Source organism: Medicago truncatula, chromosome 8 (genome assembly GCF_003473485.1).
Source record: "Medicago truncatula cultivar Jemalong A17 chromosome 8, MtrunA17r5.0-ANR, whole genome shotgun sequence".
NCBI lineage: Eukaryota > Viridiplantae > Streptophyta > Magnoliopsida > Fabales > Fabaceae > Medicago > Medicago truncatula.
Window position 1 is genome coordinate 16,337,433 of NC_053049.1, and position 22,641 is coordinate 16,360,073.

At 33.0% G+C, this 22,641-nt stretch overlaps 2 protein-coding genes across 2 annotated transcripts; both read left to right on the forward strand.

Annotated features, from left to right (window-relative positions):
• The first annotated feature begins 133 nt into the window (after positions 1-133).
• LOC25501121 (DEAD-box ATP-dependent RNA helicase 27) lies at positions 134-6,771 on the forward strand. Its single transcript, XM_013589724.3, has 13 exons — positions 134-262; positions 2,670-2,806; positions 3,061-3,246; positions 3,936-4,115; positions 4,235-4,318; positions 4,456-4,497; positions 4,755-4,838; positions 4,923-5,222; positions 5,385-5,423; positions 5,495-5,596; positions 5,790-5,858; positions 5,937-6,062; positions 6,466-6,771. The coding sequence occupies exons 2-13, from the start codon at positions 2,681-2,683 to the stop codon at positions 6,514-6,516; spliced, it is 1,389 nt and encodes a 462-aa protein (XP_013445178.1). The 5' UTR covers positions 134-262; positions 2,670-2,680; the 3' UTR covers positions 6,517-6,771.
• A 3,869-nt stretch (positions 6,772-10,640) lies between these two features.
• LOC25501122 (CO(2)-response secreted protease) lies at positions 10,641-18,546 on the forward strand. Its single transcript, XM_013589725.3, has 11 exons — positions 10,641-10,863; positions 10,955-11,049; positions 11,177-11,274; positions 12,678-12,839; positions 15,214-15,325; positions 15,462-15,999; positions 16,241-16,341; positions 16,568-16,810; positions 17,311-17,425; positions 17,540-17,756; positions 17,999-18,546. The coding sequence occupies exons 1-11, from the start codon at positions 10,792-10,794 to the stop codon at positions 18,544-18,546; spliced, it is 2,301 nt and encodes a 766-aa protein (XP_013445179.1). The 5' UTR covers positions 10,641-10,791.
• The last annotated feature ends 4,095 nt before the right edge of the window (positions 18,547-22,641 follow it).

The following is a 22,641-nucleotide window of genomic DNA, read 5'->3' on the forward strand; positions in this document are numbered from 1 at the left end:
ACTCTCCCTTCCCTTTCAATTCTCAATCAACATTCACATCTCCACCGTTCTTAATCATAATCAACCAAGATCTTACTCACTGAAAATGGGTTTTCTCTTCAATGATCAATTTTTGCTTCTGATCTGATTTTCGATCTACCTTTTAGCTCTCAAACCGGAATTTGTTGTTGGGTTTGGTCTCTGTTCACGTTCTGGGTTCACTGCTGCTTTGCGTTTTGGGTGTGCTTGAGTTATTTGTTACTCTCTGTGCTGCTGTGTTCAGGTATGTTTTGGGTTTCATGGATTCTGAGCAGGAGAATTCTCAATCAAAGCTTATTGTAAAAATGGGTTTTAAAGATGAATCTTTTGATGATGACTATTGGTGTGTTTGTTGAAGCTGTAGAAAGCAAAGAAAACCACATTTTGTGTGAAGCTGTCTTTTTTAGCTTCTATATTTTTACTTTAAAGTTGCCTTGGATCGTGAGAAATGGCATTTAATCGCTGTTCCAACAGCCTATATGTTCATGAAATCATAAAAGCTTATTGTAAAAATTGGTTTTGAAGAGAAATTGATGAAAGAATATGAAAAAAAATGGGTTTTAAGTTAGATGCCGAATTTCTAGTTTTTGGGTTTACAAGTAAGATGCTGGATCTAGTTGCTGGAATTTTCTTTTCATTTTTTTTTCTTTCATTTATTTAATTTAGTAAAGGCTTAAATATGCAATCCGTTCTTGTAATTTAGACGCGTTTTGATTTTCGTCCCTGTAAAAAAAAAAATTTAAAAACATCCCTGCAAAAAAAATTTTGTTTCAAAAAGGTCCCTGGCCCCACTTTTTTGCTGACATGGGATGGCTTTGGCCACGTGGCAGTTGCTGACTGTGCAACTTTTGCCACGTGGCCCTGACGTGGCAGTCCACGTCATTATTTTATTTTTTAAAAAAACTGATTTATTATGTTGCATGCCACGTGGCCAAAACCATGCCACTTCACCTCAATAGTGGGGTCAGGGACCTTAAAAAAAAATTTACAGGAATGTTTTTAAATTTTTTTTTTTTACAGGGACGGATTGCATATTTAAGCCTTATAATTATGTGATTTTTTTTTTGGGTTAATTATATTTTAGGTCCCTATAAATAGGCGCGTTTCCAACATTAGTCCCTACTTAAATTTTATTAAATTTTTGACCCCCAATGTTTTTTCCGTTAGCAAAATAGGTTTTTGCTGTTAATTGTTACTGATTGAGCAAACGGTGAAGCACACGTGGATGCCACATCGGACTTTTTTTTATTGGGTTAAATATGTTTTTAGTCCCTATAAATTGAGGCGTTTTAAGTTTAGTCCTTACTTAATTTTAATAGTTGTTTTAGTCGTTACAAAAATACTATGCACTCAGAATTAGTCTATGCTCAATACAAATTTGTTTAATTTATGCTTAAACGTTTTTTAACCATTTTTTGTAGACGTGTTAAGATTATTAAAAGTTCCTCTGCAAAAAATTATCGCAAAATTTGATTTATATGTCCAGATTTTTTACTTTTATCTTTAACTTTTATCGTTTTCAAAAATTCATATTTAATTCGTTTCATGTTAAAAAAAAAATAAATTTTAGTAATTGAACCTTTCATAGTGTTCTAAATTTGTCTCAAAAAAATCATTCAAAAATTTAAGAGTTTAAGGATAATTAAACAAACTTTGTTTTAGCAGGGACTAATATTATAAATAATTTTTTTTTTGTAGGGACTAAAAAACCTACTAAAACTCGTTATGATAGTACTTTCATCATGAAAAGATATTTTTGACTAGTAATTATTCTAAAAAAACTATCAATTCGGCAACAAAATCAATCATGCCCGACAATGCAAGAGACGTCATCGATAAGATAGTGAAAATCGTGAATATTTTTAGCATTGGGATGACAATTCTGCCCATTTTGTTAAGATAAAGAAGACGTAGTTTATTATAACTAGTTCCTGCTAAGAAAAAAAGGATAGCACCAATAATCCATGAGATATTATTTGTAAAACGGCCCCGTTGAGTCCAATATCACTTATAGAACCAATTCCTAGAATTATGAAACCCATATAAGATACCGAAGAATAAGCTATTCTTTTTTTTAAATTACGTTGACCAAAAGATGTTGAATCGGCATATACTATTTGAATAGAACCTAATATCATTAACTAGTGGCAAAATATTGAATAAGTGTGGGAAAAAAATTCCATATTAATTTGAACCAACCCATATGCTTCCATTTCATGCAAAACTAGTGACAGTATACAAGAGTTTAAGCATAAATTGAACAAATTTCAATTGAGCAGGGACCAATACTGAGTGCATAGTATTTTTGTAAGGACTAAAACAACTATTAAAAAGGTCATATGTGTCATCCATGTGTGCTTCACCGTTTGCTTAATCAACAACCATTAACAGCGAGGACCTATTTTGCTAACGAAAAAAACGTTGGAGACCAATAATTTAATAAAATTTAAGTAGGGACTAATGTTAGAAACGCGCCTATTTATAACAACCTAAAACAATTAACCCTTTTTTTTTTTTTACTTAATATTGTCTCGTTTTTTATTTGTTGTTCTTTTCTTCTTCGAAGGGAATTTTTGTTTTGTTTGTTTTATACCTTATTAATTAATCCTTTCCAAAGTACAATCTTTTAAAGTTTGTTGTTGATTTCACAGTTTCTTTTGCTATGGCTGACGACAATCCTCAGAAATTTACTGATCTACCTTTGTCTCCGGTTACTTTTGGTGTTCGGGATAAATTTCCAACTATAAGTAGGACTCTGGTTAAATTTCAAGCTGCAAGAATGACTTCGGTTTGTTATAAGATAGTTTATATGATAAATGATAATGTATTAATCAAACTTTATTTTAGATAAAATCGCATATCATATAAGTGTTTATGTATAACAAAAAAGATAATATACTATGCAAATCATTTTTTAAAAGTTGTAACAAGCAGACCCTCAAGTTAAAACACTTGTATAATTTGTAAACAGCTTTCATAAGAGCTTATAGGAATACTGGTGGCACATTAGAAATAGAATTAACCACTTCGTTATCAATGTAGATTCAAGCAAAGGCAATTCCACTACTTTTGAGGGGAGATGATCTTGCTGCTTATTCAAGTAATGGTTCTGGGAAAACTCTTGCATACTTAATTCCAGCTTTGGACCATTTGTGCAAAAACAAATATGAACCTGATGATGGAATTATTGTGATGGTCTTGTGCCCAAATACTATGGTTGCTATACAGGTAATATATTTTTCTAATTAACGGATTTTCCAATTAATTGAGATACAAAAGAAAATTTTAGCTTATATGAGAAACTGTTACATATCTAGAATCTATGCTAGAGTAGTTAGAGATAGTTGAGGGAATCTGAGAGTACTCAAATTGTGATTTTCATTAACTGAATTAATTGAGTCGGTTACAACTATGAACAATCTATCTATAGATTGTCTCATAGCCAGTTTCCCGATGACTGCTGTCTCAGTCAGTTAGTTACAAGTTGTTATGGTCAATTAGAGACCGTTACTAGGCTAAGCTAGGGTGAGGAAAGATGCACCACATGCTCTCTTTGAGCTTTGCAGGTTATTCCTTTGATAGAAACTGTTAGTTAAAAGTCTCATTGTTATCACAAGATTCTTTAATTATTTATTTTTTCACCAGTCTTGGTTATAATTTTAACCAAACAAACTTACAGGTTTCTAATAAATTGAGATGAGGAAGATAATTTCAACTTCTATGAGAAACTGTTTTTTGAAAAACTCATATTATTGTTTGTTTTGTAGTTTATCCGAACTGGTTCTTTTATTTTCTTCGCCTAATAAACTACCTATTTTTTTTGTTCTCTCTATCTTTTGTGGTTTATTTTTCATGTTTGATGTCCACAGATTTTATAATCTAACTCTTCTTATCTGCTGATTGTCCATTGCTTTAAGATTGATAGAGATATCAAGACAATTTTAAAAGATTCTCCTCAAACTCTTCAAACTATTGGACGTTTAATTGCATCACCAGGAGATAGATATGTAAGGAAAAACTTATTGATAGCTACACCTGCTGGGCTTCGTTATCATCATGCATATGATCCTGAAAGAATCAAATATGATAAGCTAAAGGTATATTATGTGTTTTTCATACAATTCTTTTTCTTTTTCTTTTGATAGTTTAAATTTAGGGTGAAGGGGCATATTTCTCTATTTCGCATCACTGAAACGTTGACATTGAATTTTGTCAGTTCCTCATTTTTGATGACCCATACTTGATTTTGAGATTCTCCGATCAGAAAAAATGGAATTGGGTTAGGTCAAATTTCCCGAAGGTATCTATCTATAGTTTTCCCTCTTTATCCTCTCTCTAACTGTCATGCACGAGCCTGTGAAATTATAATGGTGGTGTCTTCAAATTGCTAATTGATGTCTGTGGGCTTGGCTAATTGATCTATTACCCATTCAACAGGAACAACTCCAGATAGCTATATTTTCAGTTACAAAATTGAAGGTTTGTTCTTCATTTTCCATCTTCCATCAAGTTCTTTCGCCTAAATTTTATTTTATCTTAATCTAATTTCACTTTTTAATAATTTTCATACAAGTTTCTTTGTTTACACTCTACTTGTAATTGAGACTAGAGTTCTCATTTCAATTTTGTTTCCTTTAGAATTCGATACTTGATAGTGTGTGTTTACTTCCTGTTAAGAATAGAGGATTTCTCATTCACAATTTTTGGTTCTGAACATCTCCCCCCCCAAAATACAGCGTGAATGTCTTCTTCGCCTGCTGCCAGAAGGGAGGAGACCTGGTGATTTTTCTGTTATTGATGAAGTCCAAAACCGACAATGGGTAATGTGTCCGCATAAATTACCAGTCTTTAAACTTTTTTCATCCGCATTAGAATTATACCTGAGAGGAAACTTATAAATGCAGGTAACCAATGATAGATTGGAACAAGAATTTATTCTTGTTCCATGCGCCAAGCGGCTGATTACTCTCTATATCATGTTGAAGACCACTAAATCTAAAAAAGTGATGGTTTTTTTCTCTACAACTGAGAGTGTCAAATTCCATGAAGAACTTTTCACCTTCCTTGATGTAAAGTGTTATGGTGTTCATGGTGATCAAACCGTATCCGAACATTCAAAAATATATTATTCCTTCAGCAACGCAGAAGAGATGATCTTGTTGTGTACTAATATCGCTGCTTTTGGACTAAACATACCTGATGTGGTATATTCATCTTTCCTATCAACTTAAATGAATATTTTGTTTGAAAAATATGACCCATTTCTACTAGATTTATAAGGTCTCCCCCAATAGAGTATGAAATCGGCTAATCTATTCTCTGGATATTAATTGACCAAACCCCTCGAACAATTATTTATGTTGTAGGACTTGATTGTGCAGTACGATCCGCCGATTGATCCAGAGGTACTACCTTTTCTTAGCACTCTTATCTATTGATATACAATATAATACTATATGTTTTATTTTTCTACCAGGAATATATCCACAAGGTTGGTAGAACAGCTCGTGGGACAAGGAAAGGCAATGCTCTACTTTTTTTGATGCCTCACGAATTGAGATTTATTAGCTTCATGAAGGTCAGTTTCTCCCTCTAACAGTAGAGGATATTGAGGGCTATTTAAAAACTATATTTCCTTTCAACCCTTCAGGGCTATTTAAAGACTTCATAAGAATAACCAAAGTAACAAACAACTCTGTCCCCTATTTTTGCAATAAAATGTATTCTTGTCTCATCGAAAATCATACATTTTATATTTTTCTGCACTTCAGACACATAAAGTCCTTATCAGAGAGCATATGTTTGACGAAAAGATGGCTCCAAATGTAGGATCTTATCTGGTATACTCCTTCTCCCTTGCGTTTTAATAAATTTTATAATTTATTATAGTAATCAACTGCAATTTATGCGCTGTGTAGTTGAGATTGGTTGCCGAGACTGAAGAGTTGATGGAAATGGCTACAAAAGCATACATTGAATACATATCCGCATACAATTTGATTACCATGAGGGATATATTTGGTATCCATCTTCTCGATAAAGAGGTACAACTCTTAGTATATTATATTTTATAATTATTTCTTAAATATGCATGTTGATGAAATATATAGTCTAAATTAATCTTATGCGTTTAAGCACTTATGCCTAATTTAAATCACCTGTTACTTGAAATTTTTGATGTTTTTTCTTTTTGATCAAAAGCTTTAACGATAGGTGCAAATGGAATGGTTGATTGGTAAATATAAATTACTGAACAAAATTAATCTAAGTGGCAACATATAGATTTAAGGAGGTTTTTATGTTTGAATTCCTAGTAAAAAGGTAACATTATTGTTTTTTCCCACCCTCAATTCAAAGATGCAACATAAGCTTTCTAACTTATTCTTGAAACTTCAATTGTGAAGTACGTAAATAGTGTCATAATACCAATTTATATACTTTGAGCAGGCTGTGGCTGCTTCATTCTGTCTTTGGAATCCTGTTACCGAAGCAATTTGATATTACCGAAGCTTGCCTTTGCGTGTTTTGTTGCATCTGACTGTGGTTTGTGTAAGGCTTTTGCAAACTTTGCGATATCACTTCTCTCTATCTCTCAAGCTGTAGAATAGTAGCAGTGTCCAAGAAAACTTTTCCTTTTTTCTATTATCTGTGGCCTTAATTTAGTGGATATGGGCGGAAATGTATTATTCTTTAAAGAATTGAAATGGTGTGTGGAATTGTTCATGATGGTCAAGCTCACTTTTAACCATTAGATAGGTCTGTTTATTATAGATTAAAAAAATGATTTTAACCTTTATTTTTAAAAATTATGTTTATTCCAACTTGGAAAAAAAAGAATGATAAAAGCTATTTCAAACTCATTTGCTCTAAATTTAAAAAGTAGTTTTGATCTCTCAAAAAAAAAAAGAAGTAGTTTTGATATTTAGTAACTTATTTATTTATTATTAGAGGTTAACAAATAAAAAGTCCATAGTTTTAAGTAGGGATGAGCAAACCCGGATGAACCCGATACCATTTTACACATTCGGTTTGGGTTAAAAAGGGTCACAGGTCGATTGGTGAATATTACGAGTTATTATGGATACATTCGGTTCGGATGATTATTTTGGATCCGTCAGAACCCGACCAACCGACATTATTGTTAATAATTTTAATTTAATGGTAGTTAACTGCAACTGGATCATCATCTCCAGTGGTAGTTAACTATTTCTATGTTGCATTTCAGAAGAATAAGAAATGGTAGACAAATGAATCAATGAAAACGAGTTTAAAGATGCAATACCTGTTTCTTGACGCCAAATGTGTGTAGAATCCTTCTACAAAGATTTGGAACCTAGATTTGGGGGAAAATTTTTGAAATTGGGGATTTTTTTTTTTTTTAGGGTGGTGTAAGGTGGTGAATGAATAGGAGAGGTAGGGTGGTGTGGATTGTACTGGTTTTGGGGGGGAAATCGCAGCGGTAGTTAATTACCGTCGTGCTCAGCGGTAGTTAACTTATGCTAGTTCCATGTGTTTTTAGGAACCTAAAGATGTGAGAAAAACATTTTTCAATATGTTTTCAATCCCTACAGAATCATGAGTTTTTAAGTTTAGTCCCTGTAAAATTTTAATGGTAATTTTAGTCTTCAAAATATTGTAGTTTGTAAAAATAGTCCCTATCATTTATCTAAAAAATAGTCCCTATTTTGAAAACTTTTAACAAAAATTGGATATTTTTAGTCATCCAAAATAGTCTCTGTAAAATGCAAATAGGAACTAAAAGTGAATACAATTTTTATAAGGACTAAACTTGAAAACTTGTAATTTTATAGGGACTAAAAACGTGTTTAACCCCTTTTTTAGGCGTAGTTGACCAATAGTTAGATTTTATTTTTTTTTTTTTTTTGAGCAAAGACAAAATTAGTGCATTTCATTTAGAAATAAAGAGTACATAGTAGATGGTACATCATTAAAAACATAGGGACTAGGGTGAGATAAGGATGCTCTAGCAATACTATGAGCAACCTTATTAGCTTGCCTCTTAACAAACGACACTGTAAAGTCGAAAATAGTAGATAAAAGGATTTGACATTGAGAGACTAGATCTCCAAACTCAGTATTAGGAACAATAGATGATGAAAGGGAATCTGCAAGTAATTTACAATCTGTTTCAAACCAAACAGAGTGAAATCCATTTGAAATAGCCATTTTGATAGCTTCGAGTAAGGCGATGGTTTCAGCTTCTAGGGACGAGGCATATAAGTGAATGTAACCTGATTTACCCAATACAGGTTGTCCCAAATGGCTCCTGAAGCACATTCCATACCCTATGGTAGAGTTGTTATCAAACATGGCAGCATCCGTGTTGCATTTAATCGTACCAAACCGCGGTTTCACCCAAGAGGGAGTAAGCACTTGATTTTGCACTTGGAGCTTTGCTCTTTGCATACAACTCCATTCTTGTAAGGAGCCATTAGCGCGGGAGATGATGTAAGCGGAAGTAGATTCTGATGCTTCCCATAACTTTGTGTTGCGACTTTTCCAAATGCTCCACAAGAGCATTGCGGCTAGGGGCTGTTGGTGGAGCAGCAACCTGTCAAAAAAATCAAACAGAGTGTTTGTGAAATTATCTACTGTTAGAAGTAGATCACGGACCAGGTTTCCCATTCCAATATTCTCCCAACATTCCATGGCCTTGGAACAAACAAAGAATGTGTGCATGTGAGTTTCTGCCAACAAATCACAAGAGACACATGATTCACTACATGGAACGCCGCGTGTAATGAGATTCACTCGTGTAGGAAGACATTGGTGAGCAAGACGCCAGAGAAATGAGCGCACTCGAGGAGGAACTTTGAGATTCCAAAGAGCCATCCATTTATGGTTGTCATGGGAGGTTATGGAAGCATGCAAGAGATCAATACATATACGGTAGGCAGATTTAACTGAATAAGAGCCATCTACCGAGGTCTTCCAAATACGAATATCCTCACTTTGGGTGGAATATAGTGGTATTGCAAGGATGGATGCAGCATCCGAAGGATTAAATAAGATTTTATTGTTTTGACAACAAAATAATAGATATTTACAAATAAGAGAATAATTTACAAAAATTTATAATGTGGAATATTTTCTGAATCAAAATAGATAAACTAGCTTGGAGACTAAATGAATTTTTGGAAAATTGAGTTTTCTAAAATTCTAAAAACCTCAAAGTTTCGAGTTATCAAGGATTAAAAAGTTTTTTAGTAAAAATAAAAAAAAAGTTATCGAAAACTACATCATATAGTCTTTTTAAGTTATTTAATTATATTAGGTTAATATTTAATTATTTTTAGCATCAGGTTAATTTTTTTGAAGCAAATCATAAATTGTTAGACCATAAAAAGTTTGACTTTAATCATAAAGACGCTGTAATTCACATAAAAAATAATTTGATTAACAACATAAACTCTTGTGATACATAAGTTTTTTAACAACGACAATAAGTATTCAACTTGAAGGCTTTAGATTACAATATGCATCAAGGGTGCGTTTGATTTGATAAAGAATGAAGGACATGATAGAACAATTTCAGTTGTCCAGTGTTTGATTTGTAAAATAGTTTCAGGGACATGACAAATTGAAGGCAAAGGACAGAACAAAAACTGCAATTTTTGTCCCTCGCCAAACCACAGCACAACTTTTTGTCCTACGTATAAGTTTTCTAAAATACAAAAATAGCATTTCGTCACCCAAAAATCATATAATACAGAAAATTATTCAATACCATAAAAATTTGTTTTGTGCTGTTCTGCCTTATATTGTGTTGTCCTATCTTGTATTGTTATGTCCAATAGTCACTTGTGTATAGAAATCGAGTATTATATGAAAAGTTCTATAGTAACTTAATTGTGAGTACTCAAAACATTGTTAAGGCTGTCCCTATAGAGTCTATAGATGTCACATAGCCTAATAGAACAGAAAATGCTTGAAGGTGAAGAAATTAATGGGAATGAGAGAAAGGGAATGGAAAGAATCAAATGAGAAAATTACACATGGCTATGGAAGTATGCAACAATTCTTTCTTAGTTCTTTTGCACAAAAAGAGGCTAATTTACTTGCATTTCAAGCATATGATATGCTTTAGTTTATTTCACTCATACCGTCTTATTAAAGAGAGAGCATCAACACAGGTAACTAGAATCCCACTTTTCCTTTCTTTTTCACAAGAATTAGGGTAAGTAATTGACAATTAAAACTTATGCACTATAGTATGCACAAATGTACTAACACACTACTAACATGGTGCAACATATTGTGATATATTAGGGTCTATTAAACATTTGATTAAGGGTTTTATTCGATTTAGTGTATGAAAAATGTTTTTTGAGAATAGATATCAATTATTTCATAGAATTAATCTTTGCATTTGTATGTTAAAAGAATGTTGTCTTAAAAGTTGTGATAAAATAATTGTATAAATATCATTACTATTAATTTAATTTAACAACAGTCCATATCAAAACATAAAAAATCAAATTTCTTCTATTAATTTTGCCAAGCAATAATGAGTAAATGTGTCCAAAAAAACAATAATGAGTAACCTTATTCTAGAAGCAGTATCAGTTACTAGAAATGATTAATGCTTAGTAGCAGTAGTAACCGTAGTTATATACAATTATACAAAGGAGCTCTCACATGCTTAATGCTTCAAGCAAGAAAAATACACACACACACACACCTAGTCACCTATAAAATCAACAATTGCATAAGAAATTCTCTTCACTAGCAACAATTCACACCTCATCTTCAATGAAGAGCCTTCTCCTCCTTTTAGCTTCTCTTCTTATATGCAACACAACAATTGCAGATCAAATTACTAAGGTACATATTACACTTTATTTATGTCTTACCATTTTATTTTGTTATATGATAGAGTCACCAAATTATAGTTTCTGTCATTAATTTTATGTAGCCTTATGTCGTTTATATGGGAAACAACATTAATGGTGAAGATGACCAAATACCAGAATCAGTTCATATTGAGTTACTATCATCAATCATTCCAAGGTTACTCACCATCAATTTGTTTATTATTTTTTTATATATACTATCAATTTTTATCTATAAATCATAATCAATATTTAAATAAATTGAACTTATGGAATGAAAATGATCTTTTTTTTTTTTTTCTCAGTGAAGAAAGTGAGAGGATAAAACTTATTCACCATTACAATCATGCTTTTAGTGGATTTTCTGCAATGCTTACACAGAGTGAAGCTTCTGCATTGTCTGGTATTTGATCTTCTCTACCATAGTTTCTCTTTCCATTTTGTCTCTTTTTGATAGTTCCTAATTTCCACGTTAATTTCTTTGACTTTTCCTACTATACTATTTTGCTGAGAAGGCAATATTGTCATTTTGCTTTAACACCTTCAAAATAATTTATAGAGAAATGATATTTGAACAACCATTTTATGACAACTTTCTCTTTAAACTACCCTTACTACATTCTTTAGCAATGTGAAACTTTTTTTATGTATCGAAACTCTACATAGCCCCTAAGTCAGGGGCCAAAGGGCTTGTCAGTCCTCGAATGTGTTATAGATTCAACCTCTATTTGGTGCACCAATGTTCCAACTTTAAATCGACAACACTACATTTCTGAATCACTGTCTGCTTTTGATCTTGTGTCGGCCCTCATAGTTTTGTCTTATGTAAAAGAGGTATGATTGTTGTTTATAAACTACGTCAATTTTCAAATAATATGAGATTTTTTATATAAACACATAACAAAGACAAAAGAGTGTCACTTTCATTATATTGATTCTTTGCTTGAAGCAAAGTCTGTCTAGATTAGTAATTAATAAAGAGATTGAAAGTGAATTATTATGTCTATATTATCTATAGTTATTTTGCCCAAAAAAACTTTATTTACCAACCTTAATTATGTTCACAAAGATGTAAAGGACAAGCGATCAACATCATTTGTCAAAAAATAAATAAATATTTACACATTAATTAAAGGACAAAGATGTATAGGGTGCACTTTAATCAACAAAAATATTTAAAGAAACACTCAAGGTCGAACCGTTTAATCATATTAAAGAAATATTTACACATTAATTGTGAGTAATTAGGTTTTACTTTACACATTATTTATGTACTACTTCGGTATCAAATATAAGAAGAAGAAAAAATTAAAGAAAGTTGATGTATATTCGGTAAAATTTAAACTTGGTATATCTATCTACTTTGTTTGACGAAAAACATTCTTTTCAATACGTGGTTGAAATCATGCACATCTCATTGTTTTAAAATTTGATCCCTTTCAATCATATGGATCTCGCAAAAATTTAATCACAGCACATGATATAAATTTCAATCAATAGAATAGTGTATATTATTTGTCTGAATCCCCTATAAAGAATTGTAATATATATATATATATATATCCAAGCCATGGGTCAAGATTCTCTCCATGGAAATTACAATGGAGAGATTCCAGTAAATATTTCCAATGTTCAATGCCTCCTAAATTACTTTTACCAGATGAGATGAGATAAGATAGAGATAAATAAGTGAAGATATTTTTTTATGGAACATTTTCCCTTATCCATGGAGAGTTATATTAATTTGATGAAAGTGATGTTATTGTCTCCTTTTGAGGTAACTAATAGTTTGTGATTGGTAAACAGGCCACGATGGTGTGGTGTCAGTGTTCCCAGATCCAATACTTGAATTGCATACAACGAGGTCTTGGGATTTCTTAGATTCAGATTTGGGAATGAAGCCTTCTACCAATGTTCTCACTCACCAACATTCATCAAATGATATAATCATTGCTCTCATTGACACCGGTAAGTCATAAACAAAATAATAAATATTTATTGGGTCACACAAACAAGTGCGACATAAGTGAATTGTTCAAGAAACCCACGAAAAGAAATTTTGTTTTAAAATTACAAATCAAATACACCTTTGATCATTATTATATGTAAAAAATTAATTTTTAGATTCATTGAATTAATAATATATGTTATTATTAATATAGATCACATACATTATTTATTCGATAAACTTAAAAAATTGTATTTTGTTTATAATAGACCACGTTTTTTTTTTTTTTTGAAGAAACTAAAATGAGATATATTACCACAATAAGGCCTTCCTAGCACAAGGTGTACAAAGGAATAAAAGCCTTAACAAAAATACAAAGTATGAAAATTACAAGAAGCACCAAAAAACAAGCACCACACAACTAGCCACCAAAAACAACCGTTAACCTATGCCAAGTAAAGTGAATGGACTAAGCCACCACCCATGATAGTTAAAAAGAAGATGAACAAACTTCACCTTCAACCACTGGAAAGTTAACAACTTAATCCTATCCACCACCTGATTAATAGAGCTCACTTTGGCATTAAAAATCCTATTATTCCGTTCCTTCCAAATCTCCCACATAGTCGCGTACCAGATCACCTGAAGGATAGATTGCTTCGTCTTAGAGACACCGCATAAATAAATGAACTGCTTAAAATGCCTTTGAATGTTATGAGGCACGACAGTAACTATACCAATCCATTGAAAAATAGCACCCCAAACCGAACCAAAAAAATTACAATGAATAAACAAATGATTTTAATTAGTAATAACAAAAACTTAAATGGTAATAGCAAATAAGAGGAGGGATACACATGAAAAACAAATTTGATAAGAGAAATAGACCCAAAACAAATAGTTTTATCATGTGAAATAGATTTGTCATAACATACTACACCTTTTTTTGGATACTCACTACTGTTCACTCCCTATTGACGGTTGGAGCGTCAACATCATCTCTACTAATGTTGCTCTATGGGGTCTCTCATGTTACTTAACACCCCAAAAAAAGTCGACCAACAGATAGTTTACGATAGAAAAAGAATCCAATCGAGACATATTTTATGTCACTCTCCTAAAAAAGTTGATCGACAGATATTTTTCGATGGAAAAAGAATCCGATCGAAACATATTTTCTAATAAATTTGTTCCATCGAAAGATATGCAATCAAAGGGTTTTTTAGTAAACATGAGAGATTTACGGATCAATTTCCCATCTCTATAGTGTAAATAGAAACTCATTGGCAATGTGGCCTACAACCGGCTGTTATGATTGTCACCCCACATGATTTTTCATTTTGAGAGAAAACAAATACCTCAACTGGTAACTACTCGACTTCCATAGCACTTTATGCCAACTGAATCCTTTACAAGCATTATTGGCATATTACATCACCTTGGTTCCCTTAGTTTGAGAAGTAAGAATTTTTTATTCATTAAAAGAAGTGAGTATTTCTTTACTTTTAAAAAATATAAGACACATGATCCGAGGCTGGCTTCTTAAATTAGGTGTTTCTCTAGAGATGATATCATGAGTTTGGAAAGTGAAAATAATTAAAGAACAGGTTTAGGTGCATTTAAATTCCATCATTGTCTCTTGTCCTTCCTTTTCATTTCTCCATTTTAACAAAGTGAAGATTGTACCCCAAAAACAAAAGTGATGTGATAAATAACTACTCACTACGCTTTCAATAATATCAATCCAGTAGTGAATATTGATTATCATGCAGTTAATATGTGAAAATGTAGTAATTCCTTTTTATGGCGTTTATGAAAGTCATGAAATAACAATTGGGTTGAAACAATTAAGAATCTTTTCAAGCTACTTTTCTGGCTTTTGTCCTTCAGCTACTTGTACTACTAAAGATGCAATTATGTGGCCATTTTAACATTCTCAATCCATCACACTCTTCCTATCTTACACTACTTCAATCATAACTTCTAGTCCATCATGTTACTCCTATCCCATTGCTTACATAGAAATACAAAATAAGTGATACTGGGGAAGGGTGGCATGGCAGGTTAAGAAGTTAATGAAAGAGAAAACAAAGCTAATAGTAAAATCAACAAAAAGTCCTAAAATTGATAAAGCTTGTTAGGCATCTGATGTCATGTGTGTACACCACATCTGCTCACACATAGAATATGTGACAAAATTAGAGTCTAAATGTAAATATGTATGCAGCTGTATCAGTGTTCTTCTTACTTTAGTGTAAAATCATCCTTAATTTTTCATAGTATAATATAAAATATGATCAACAAGACCTTACTTGATTTTTCCTGTTACATATTGTGAACAATTTGTTTGAATATTATTCAATTATATAATACCTATCTCTGTTCTGCACCAAGGGATATGGCCAGAGTCACCAAGTTTCACAGATGAGGGTATAGGGAAAATTCCTTCAAGATGGAAAGGAATTTGCATGGAGGGTCATGATTTCAAGAAATCAAATTGCAACAGGTGATTATCTGTTTTCTTACAAATGTATGTTATAAGAATGAAAAACATTCAAAGATTGGAAATGTCAAATAAAATATATTCATCATAAAGTACAGATTATATGCTACATTTGAATTCTCTTAAAAAATAAATACAGGAAATTGATAGGTGCAAGATACTATAATACACAAGATACATTTGGTAGCAACAAGACTCATATTGGAGGAGCCAAAGGTTCACCAAGAGATACTGTTGGACATGGAACTCACACTGCATCAACAGCAGCTGGTGTCAATGTTAATAATGCAAATTATTATGGTTTAGCAAAAGGAACAGCAAGAGGTGGTTCACCTTCAACTAGGATTGCCGCCTATAAAACATGTTCAGAAGAAGGTTGTTCAGGTTCCACCATACTAAAGGCTATGGATGATGCTATCAAGGATGGAGTAGATATAATCTCAATATCTATTGGACTTAGCTCACTGATGCAATCAGATTATTTGAATGATCCAATAGCCATTGGAGCATTTCATGCCGAACAAAGGGGGGTCACGGTTGTGTGTTCAGCTGGGAATGATGGTCCTGATCCTAACACAGTTGTCAACACAGCACCATGGATATTTACAGTTGCAGCTTCTAATATTGATAGGAACTTTCAGTCAACTATTGTCCTTGGAAATGGAAAAAGTTTCCAAGTAAGTTTCTTGATCTCAAGTGCTTCCAAGCCAAAAGAAATATCGCAGAGCTAACTATCTATGAAGCATAGACACTAGACGCAATAATGACTAGACATGTCGATTCGGAAATTTAAGAAAATAATGTCCGTGTCAGCATCTGATACGTCTGTGTCTGACGTATTGTTGCTACATAGCTAACTGCGGTATCTTTTTCATGTTCTAAAAAGAAAATCAATTTTCTCTTTGTTTGTGTTGTCAGGGTGCTGGCATTAACTTCTCAAACCTTACACGCTCAACGATGCATTCTCTTGTCTTTGGAGAGGAAGTTGCTGCTGAATTCGCGCCAACATCAGAAGCTAGGTACCTTGTTATTCATCATTTTCTCTTGGTATCGAATTTCATTAGGCCAATTCAAATGACATTCAATAAAATTTAATAGTTTTGATACTACCTAGTATGTGTATTAAGCAACATACTATGTTGTGATTACACACATATATAAGGAGTTCTGATACTAGTTAACAACAACTGTTGGGCATTGAAAATCCCAACGTAAGAAAAGTATACTAAATAGCAGGAACTGCAGGAACTGTTATCCGGGATCACTAGATTATAACAAAATAGCAGGCAGAATAGTTGTCTGTGTTGACGATGATCCGAATATTTCAAGGAAAATCAAGAAGCTAGTGGTACAAGATGCAAGGGCCATGGGGATGATATTCGTCAGTGAGAACAACAAAGATGTTTCCTTTGATGCGGGTGCATTTCCCTTCACAGAGATTGGAAATCTTGAAGGGCATCAGATCTTTCAGTACATAAACTCTACCAAGTAAGCATTATCAATATTTACATAAACTCTACCAAGTATGAAGTTAGTCTAACAATGACAGTAAATGAAAAATGCATTGACAATTTTTAGGTTGCAGTCAAAATTGCAGAAACAATTACACCGTGGTTATTGAAATGACACAAAATTGTGGACAAATGCAGTCAGGATGTAGTTGCGTGGACCTGGATTATCCAGTTAATGACTGGCATTTGTTAATGCGTGTAACTGCGTCTTTTTTCAAATGTAGGGAATCCAGATCTGTAGTTGCAAAGAGCCAGACACTTCCAAACCTACACTTTCTTGGACCAAAATTTAAACTATTTGAATGCTAAATGCCACTTTATTTCATAGTGGCTATCTAAGCAGTTGTATTTGAAGAAAAATAATAATAAAATAAATTAATTTATAAAAAGTAACATTTTATGTTTGACTTGGTTGGAAAAAGTAAAAAAAATTATATACTAGCTATATGCTCTCAGTCTGTCATTTTTCTGTTACAGGAAACCAACTGCAACAATTCTTCCAACAATAGAAATTCCTAGATATAGGCCTGCACCAATTGTGGCATCATTCTCATCTAGAGGCCCTTCAAGCCTAACAGAAAACATTCTCAAGGTAATTTTCTACTATGTGTTCCATCATGCATTTCATTTATTTATCCATGTATCAAGAATTACATAAGGATCTTAAGAACAGTGAACTAACTATTTTTGCTAATCTATTGTCAAGCCTGATGTCATGGCTCCAGGAGTTGCCATTTTGGCTGCCATGATTCCCAATAGTGATGAGCCAGGAAGTGTTCCAATTGGGAAAAAGGCATCCTTATTTGGCATAAAATCTGGTACATCTATGGCTTGCCCACATGTGACTGGAGCTGCAGCATTCATCAAATCAATACATGGAAGATGGACTCCTTCCATGATCAAATCAGCATTAATGACAACAGGTACTCAAAGACGAAAACCTTTTTCTAATCTTTTAATTAATGTAGCACCAAGACTTCAGATTGAAAACATGTATGGTGTCCCACATGTGTCAATATCCGGCGCTGACACATATGTTTACATTCATTTACTTCTATTTTCTCAATTTTTATTATTGGTGTCAACATGTCAGTGTCGTGTCAGATATGTGTTTGTGTCAATGTTTCATATACTTATATTGTTTTGTTGTTGTGTAATTCTTCAGCTACAACCTACAATAACATGAGGAAGCCAGTGACCAATAGCTCAAATTACTTTGCCAACCCACATGAAATGGGAGTTGGAGAAATTAATCCACTCAAAGCTCTCAACCCTGGATTAGTCTTTGAAACAAATCTAGAAGACTACGTCAGATTCCTTTGTTATTACGGCTATTCAAATAAAATCATAAGGTCCGTGTGTAAGAGCAATGTCACTTGCCCAAGGACCTCTCCAGACCTTATATCAAACATCAACTACCCATCAATCTCCATAGGAACACTAAAAAGGAATCAGAATACAAAAGTGATCACAAGAACAGTTACTAATGTGGGAACATTTAATGCCACATATGTTGCAAAGGTGCATGCACCTGAAGGATTGGTTGTTAAGGTCATACCCAATAAACTTGTGTTTTCAGAGAGTGTTCAAAGAATTACCTATAAAGTCTCATTCTCAGGAAACAAGGCTCGCGGTGGATACAATTTTGGGTCGCTAACATGGCTTGATGGTCGACATTACGTTCGTACACTATTTGCAGTCAAAGTTGAATAAATTTTTTCACACGCACATACATATTCAAATAGATATCATAATTATACGTGCAGCTCCTAGGATCACAGCTTTTATTGCATCAACAGCTTCTTCCTCTATAAGATCTGCTGCGGATGATATAACTGCTCCTATGGATCAATAGAATAGAACACAGGTAAGGACGAATGCGAGAGAATGAGACTCGTGCGCTCCTGCACTATACGGCTTTTTGGCATCGCCATACCTGATTGTGTAACATTTTGGCTAACTTTATGTTGTATATGGAAATGGACTCTTTCCATTTACCAGACTCCATAATTCAAATATATATATTTGTCAATGAGACATAGTCTTGGCTGCCAATTCTCTTGATCTATTTCACATTAACGACGAGGCCACAAACAATAATGTTATTGTCTCAGAGTAAAAGATTTTCTAAAATAAGATCAAACACAATCCTAGAATGTTCTCATGCGCACAAACAGTCAACACCGTCCAACAAAACACATCATCTTTGTCAGACATTTCATCAAACAGCAGAGAGAGTGAATGCATTGGTTTAAATAAGTAACAGTCAATCACATCAAATTAGTTTAACACATTACTTATAAGCTAGATCATGCTGCAATGCTAACACACTCAACAAAGCAATGTGAATCTAGTTATGAACACACACCAGATGCATAATAACATAAACATACTCAACAATGTGAAGTAGGCATGGATTCCACTTAGCATAGATTAAGGAGACAACGTCAAATTCTACCACTTCTAAAATTATATATAAATCAAAATTCTAAGATGAATTTTATTGATATCAAAAGGAAGAAAATCGACCTAACAAATGAAGAATGACAAACCTAACAATCCAAGAATCTAGAGTGTTTATGATTCATAAACATAAACTGGTTCGAAACCAATTTAATAAAAGAGAGGGTGATAGGTGGTGGTTAAGTGGCCGCCGGTGGTGGTCCACGGTTGAGCTCCGGCGACGCGAACGGCGGACCTCCGGTGATTTCAAGGCGGTTCGATTTAAATTTCTGGTTTAGTTTATGAACCATTTAATTCCATTTAATATGGTTCAACTAATTTGTGGTTCAGTTTGGTTTAGTTTAGTGATATGGTTCAGTTAATCATATTTTTGCACATGGCTCCGCTGAGATAAAATAGCGTTGACCACGTTGAGAAAATGGTCAACGAAATTGAGTTTTTCTTTAGGGAACAAAATTGAGTTTTGTTTGGTCCCTGAAGTTGTAAAATATTACAAATATGTCATTAATGAAAAAACACTTATTTTCATATTAAAAAATGAAAATTGCTCTTCTCCCATAAAAAAAACATTCATTCCCAATTGAATGGACGAAATTACACATGCGTGACTTAAGTCACACTCAGTATTTTCAGCGTGAGTTAACTCACGCAGGTTGTAAACTCGTTGTAATAGATGTATGAATGAATGAAGGAAATTAGGGAAAAATGTGTCTCTGTTGTTCTGGTAGTGGACACAGCCACAACGTGACTTAACTCGCGTTGGATTATCCTACATGAGTTAAGTCACGTTAGGTTTAACACATGTGTGACTTAAGTCATGCGGGGGGGGGGGGGGGGGGGGGGGGTATTTTTGCCAGTTTGTATGGAAATGGGCAATATTTTATGGGAGAAGGGCAATTTTCTTAAAATAAAAATAAAAATAAAAACAGGCTTTTAACTTTCCCCAATAAAGTTAGGTCCAATAACTTTTTTAATAGTGTTATTTACAGTAAAATATTTGTTATCACTCACTTGAAAATGACTTAAATATCTCCAACGATAGTTAACTACCAATGCAGTTGAGGGTATTGAATGTCACTTTTAAGTGTGTGATAGTACTCTTTGACGTCTAAAGAGCAAACATCAAACTTTTCCACTTCAAGTTTGGCCCAAAAAGGAATAATAACCCTACAATCCAATAATATCTCAAGATTTGCTTCGAACATCTTCTCTGCTTCAAACCTTAATTATTCTTCCAATCGCAACAAAACTTGGGATCTTCTCTGCTTCAATTTCTCTGAAGAGTGGGTTATAGATGTAAGTGTTATGGTGTTAAAAGTAAATTTGGACGTTGTTGTGGTGATGAGGATAATAATGAAGTTTAGATGACCATCGACCATTTAGTATAGTTAGATTATGCTAATAGTTATTTATCATTGCTATGTTTGATTTTTATAATTTCTACAATCTACTGAAATCTAATAGGTTTTCCATATATGCATATGACTTGTAATTTTGTTCTTTATGTGTTGAGTACTTCTTTCAAGATGTAAATCATTCTAATTGTTCTTGTTTTAAATCAGGTTGTGACAAAGTCTTCATATAATGTTCATTTTGTTTAGGTTATCTTATATTATGATGTTTAGCATGCATAAGGCAATCTTCAACAAAAACCACAAAATCAAACATTTAAATTTATAAATTAACACCACCACCATCATTCAAAATCGGATCATCAAAACCCATCAACTCCAAAAAGAACTTTCTATCACCAAAATCAAACGGTGATGTATTCCCATGGTTAAAATCCATGCCAGTAGCACCCGAATACCAACCCACTCCAGCTGAATTCGAAGATCCAATCGAATACATTTTCAAGATCAAAAACCAAGCTTCCAAATTTGAAATCTGCAAAATCATCCCTCCTTTTCCCCCGTTAAACGACCCGTTTGGTAGAGTGGGGACCACTACACTTTCTCTGAGTTTGAAATCAAAGCCAAATGGTTTGAAAAAAGTTACATGAACAAGAAAAAGAAAAACAGTAACAATGCTCTTGAAATAGAGACATTGTTCTGGAAAGTTATGTTGCATAGCTTGAATTATATTCATATGGGTGCCTCCACAAAAGTTAATAAAATTATAAATTACACGCATCTAATTGAAATATCATTCTTACAATTGTTATAAATTAAATTAAAAAACACAACACCAAAACATATGGTATCTCTTTCCTTTTTTCTTTTTTCACGTGAAGCTCATCCTACATTGTATTTTCAAGAATCAGAAAATAAAACTGCTACTGCTAGAGAAATCATAATCAAACATCTATGTGATATAGTAAATAACTCTAAAGTTGACGATATGATGTTGTTTTATTTTTGTGGTTATGCTAACCGCCGTATTGAAAATACAAACTGTAATGATACTGACTACGAAGAATTCATGGTTCTTCTTAATGGAACTAAGATAACAGATCTTTTTTAGCTTTCAATTTGCAAACCCCTAGTTTATGTTTTAGTTTTATTTCTTGGTAACATGCTGATTAAGCTTAATCATACTATAGTGCTAAGGTAACAGGGACCGAATAATTTTTATTTTAATGGTTTTAATTTTATTTTTTACCCTTCAATTTAGCCTTAAAAAATCCATCGTTTAAGTCTTGTGCTTGGATTGATGTTCAATGCAATTGATTATTGTTAAAAAAAAATATATATTTTAAGAGAGCAAGATGCAAGAAAGTTGGACTTTACTTGATCGTAAATTAATTAGCATACAACAAGATACAAATTATTGAGTCGTTGCTTCGTATAGAACTAATTCACGTATTACAAATTATAGGTTGTTGGAATTTTAGTTTGTGTTTGGGGGTGTAGTGTTTGTTAATATGTTGGGTTTGGTGTTTTGTTGTTGTACTAAATTTTTATTTTACTTGTGGTGTGTGTTGTGCAGACTCGGATCTGCGGTATATCAGTAAAGGAGTTTCTCATGACCGCTGATTTATCATTGTTGTTGATTGTTGTAATTTTGGAGGGCTTTTGGACGGAGCAAAAGAGATTATTGAATTTAGTACTAAAGACCAAGATTTAACTGAGAAACGAGGAAAAATGAAGGTTGTAGATTTAGACTTACAAAATAGGGCAACACCTCACTCGAGCATTCTTTTAAGAGCATGTCAAATTCACCAAGATGTTTTCTAGGGCATAGATTGGGAACGATTGAAAAACAATGCATTTTTTACAAAATCTTCGCTTAGCGTGATCAAAGAAACCAAAAGGGACGTCACATATCGGGATTTAGTTGAAAGTATTGGAGCTATCATTTACAAAAAAACTCGAAAGCCTATCACCAATACCCGGACTTTATTGT

Bases quoted from the DNA above. Each gene is read 5' to 3' on its own strand.
- LOC25501121 (XM_013589724.3), top strand. From the start codon at position 2,681: ATGGCTGACGACAATCCTCAGAAATTTACTGATCTACCTTTGTCTCCG. The intron at 4,319-4,455 runs GTATCTATCTAT...CCCATTCAACAG, and splicing joins TTAGGTCAAATTTCCCGAAG to GAACAACTCCAGATAGCTAT. The intron at 5,597-5,789 runs GTCAGTTTCTCC...TCTGCACTTCAG, and splicing joins GATTTATTAGCTTCATGAAG to ACACATAAAGTCCTTATCAG.
- LOC25501122 (XM_013589725.3), top strand. From the start codon at position 10,792: ATGAAGAGCCTTCTCCTCCTTTTAGCTTCTCTTCTTATATGCAACACA. The intron at 10,864-10,954 runs GTACATATTACA...AATTTTATGTAG, and splicing joins TTGCAGATCAAATTACTAAG to CCTTATGTCGTTTATATGGG. The intron at 17,426-17,539 runs GTAATTTTCTAC...TCTATTGTCAAG, and splicing joins TAACAGAAAACATTCTCAAG to CCTGATGTCATGGCTCCAGG.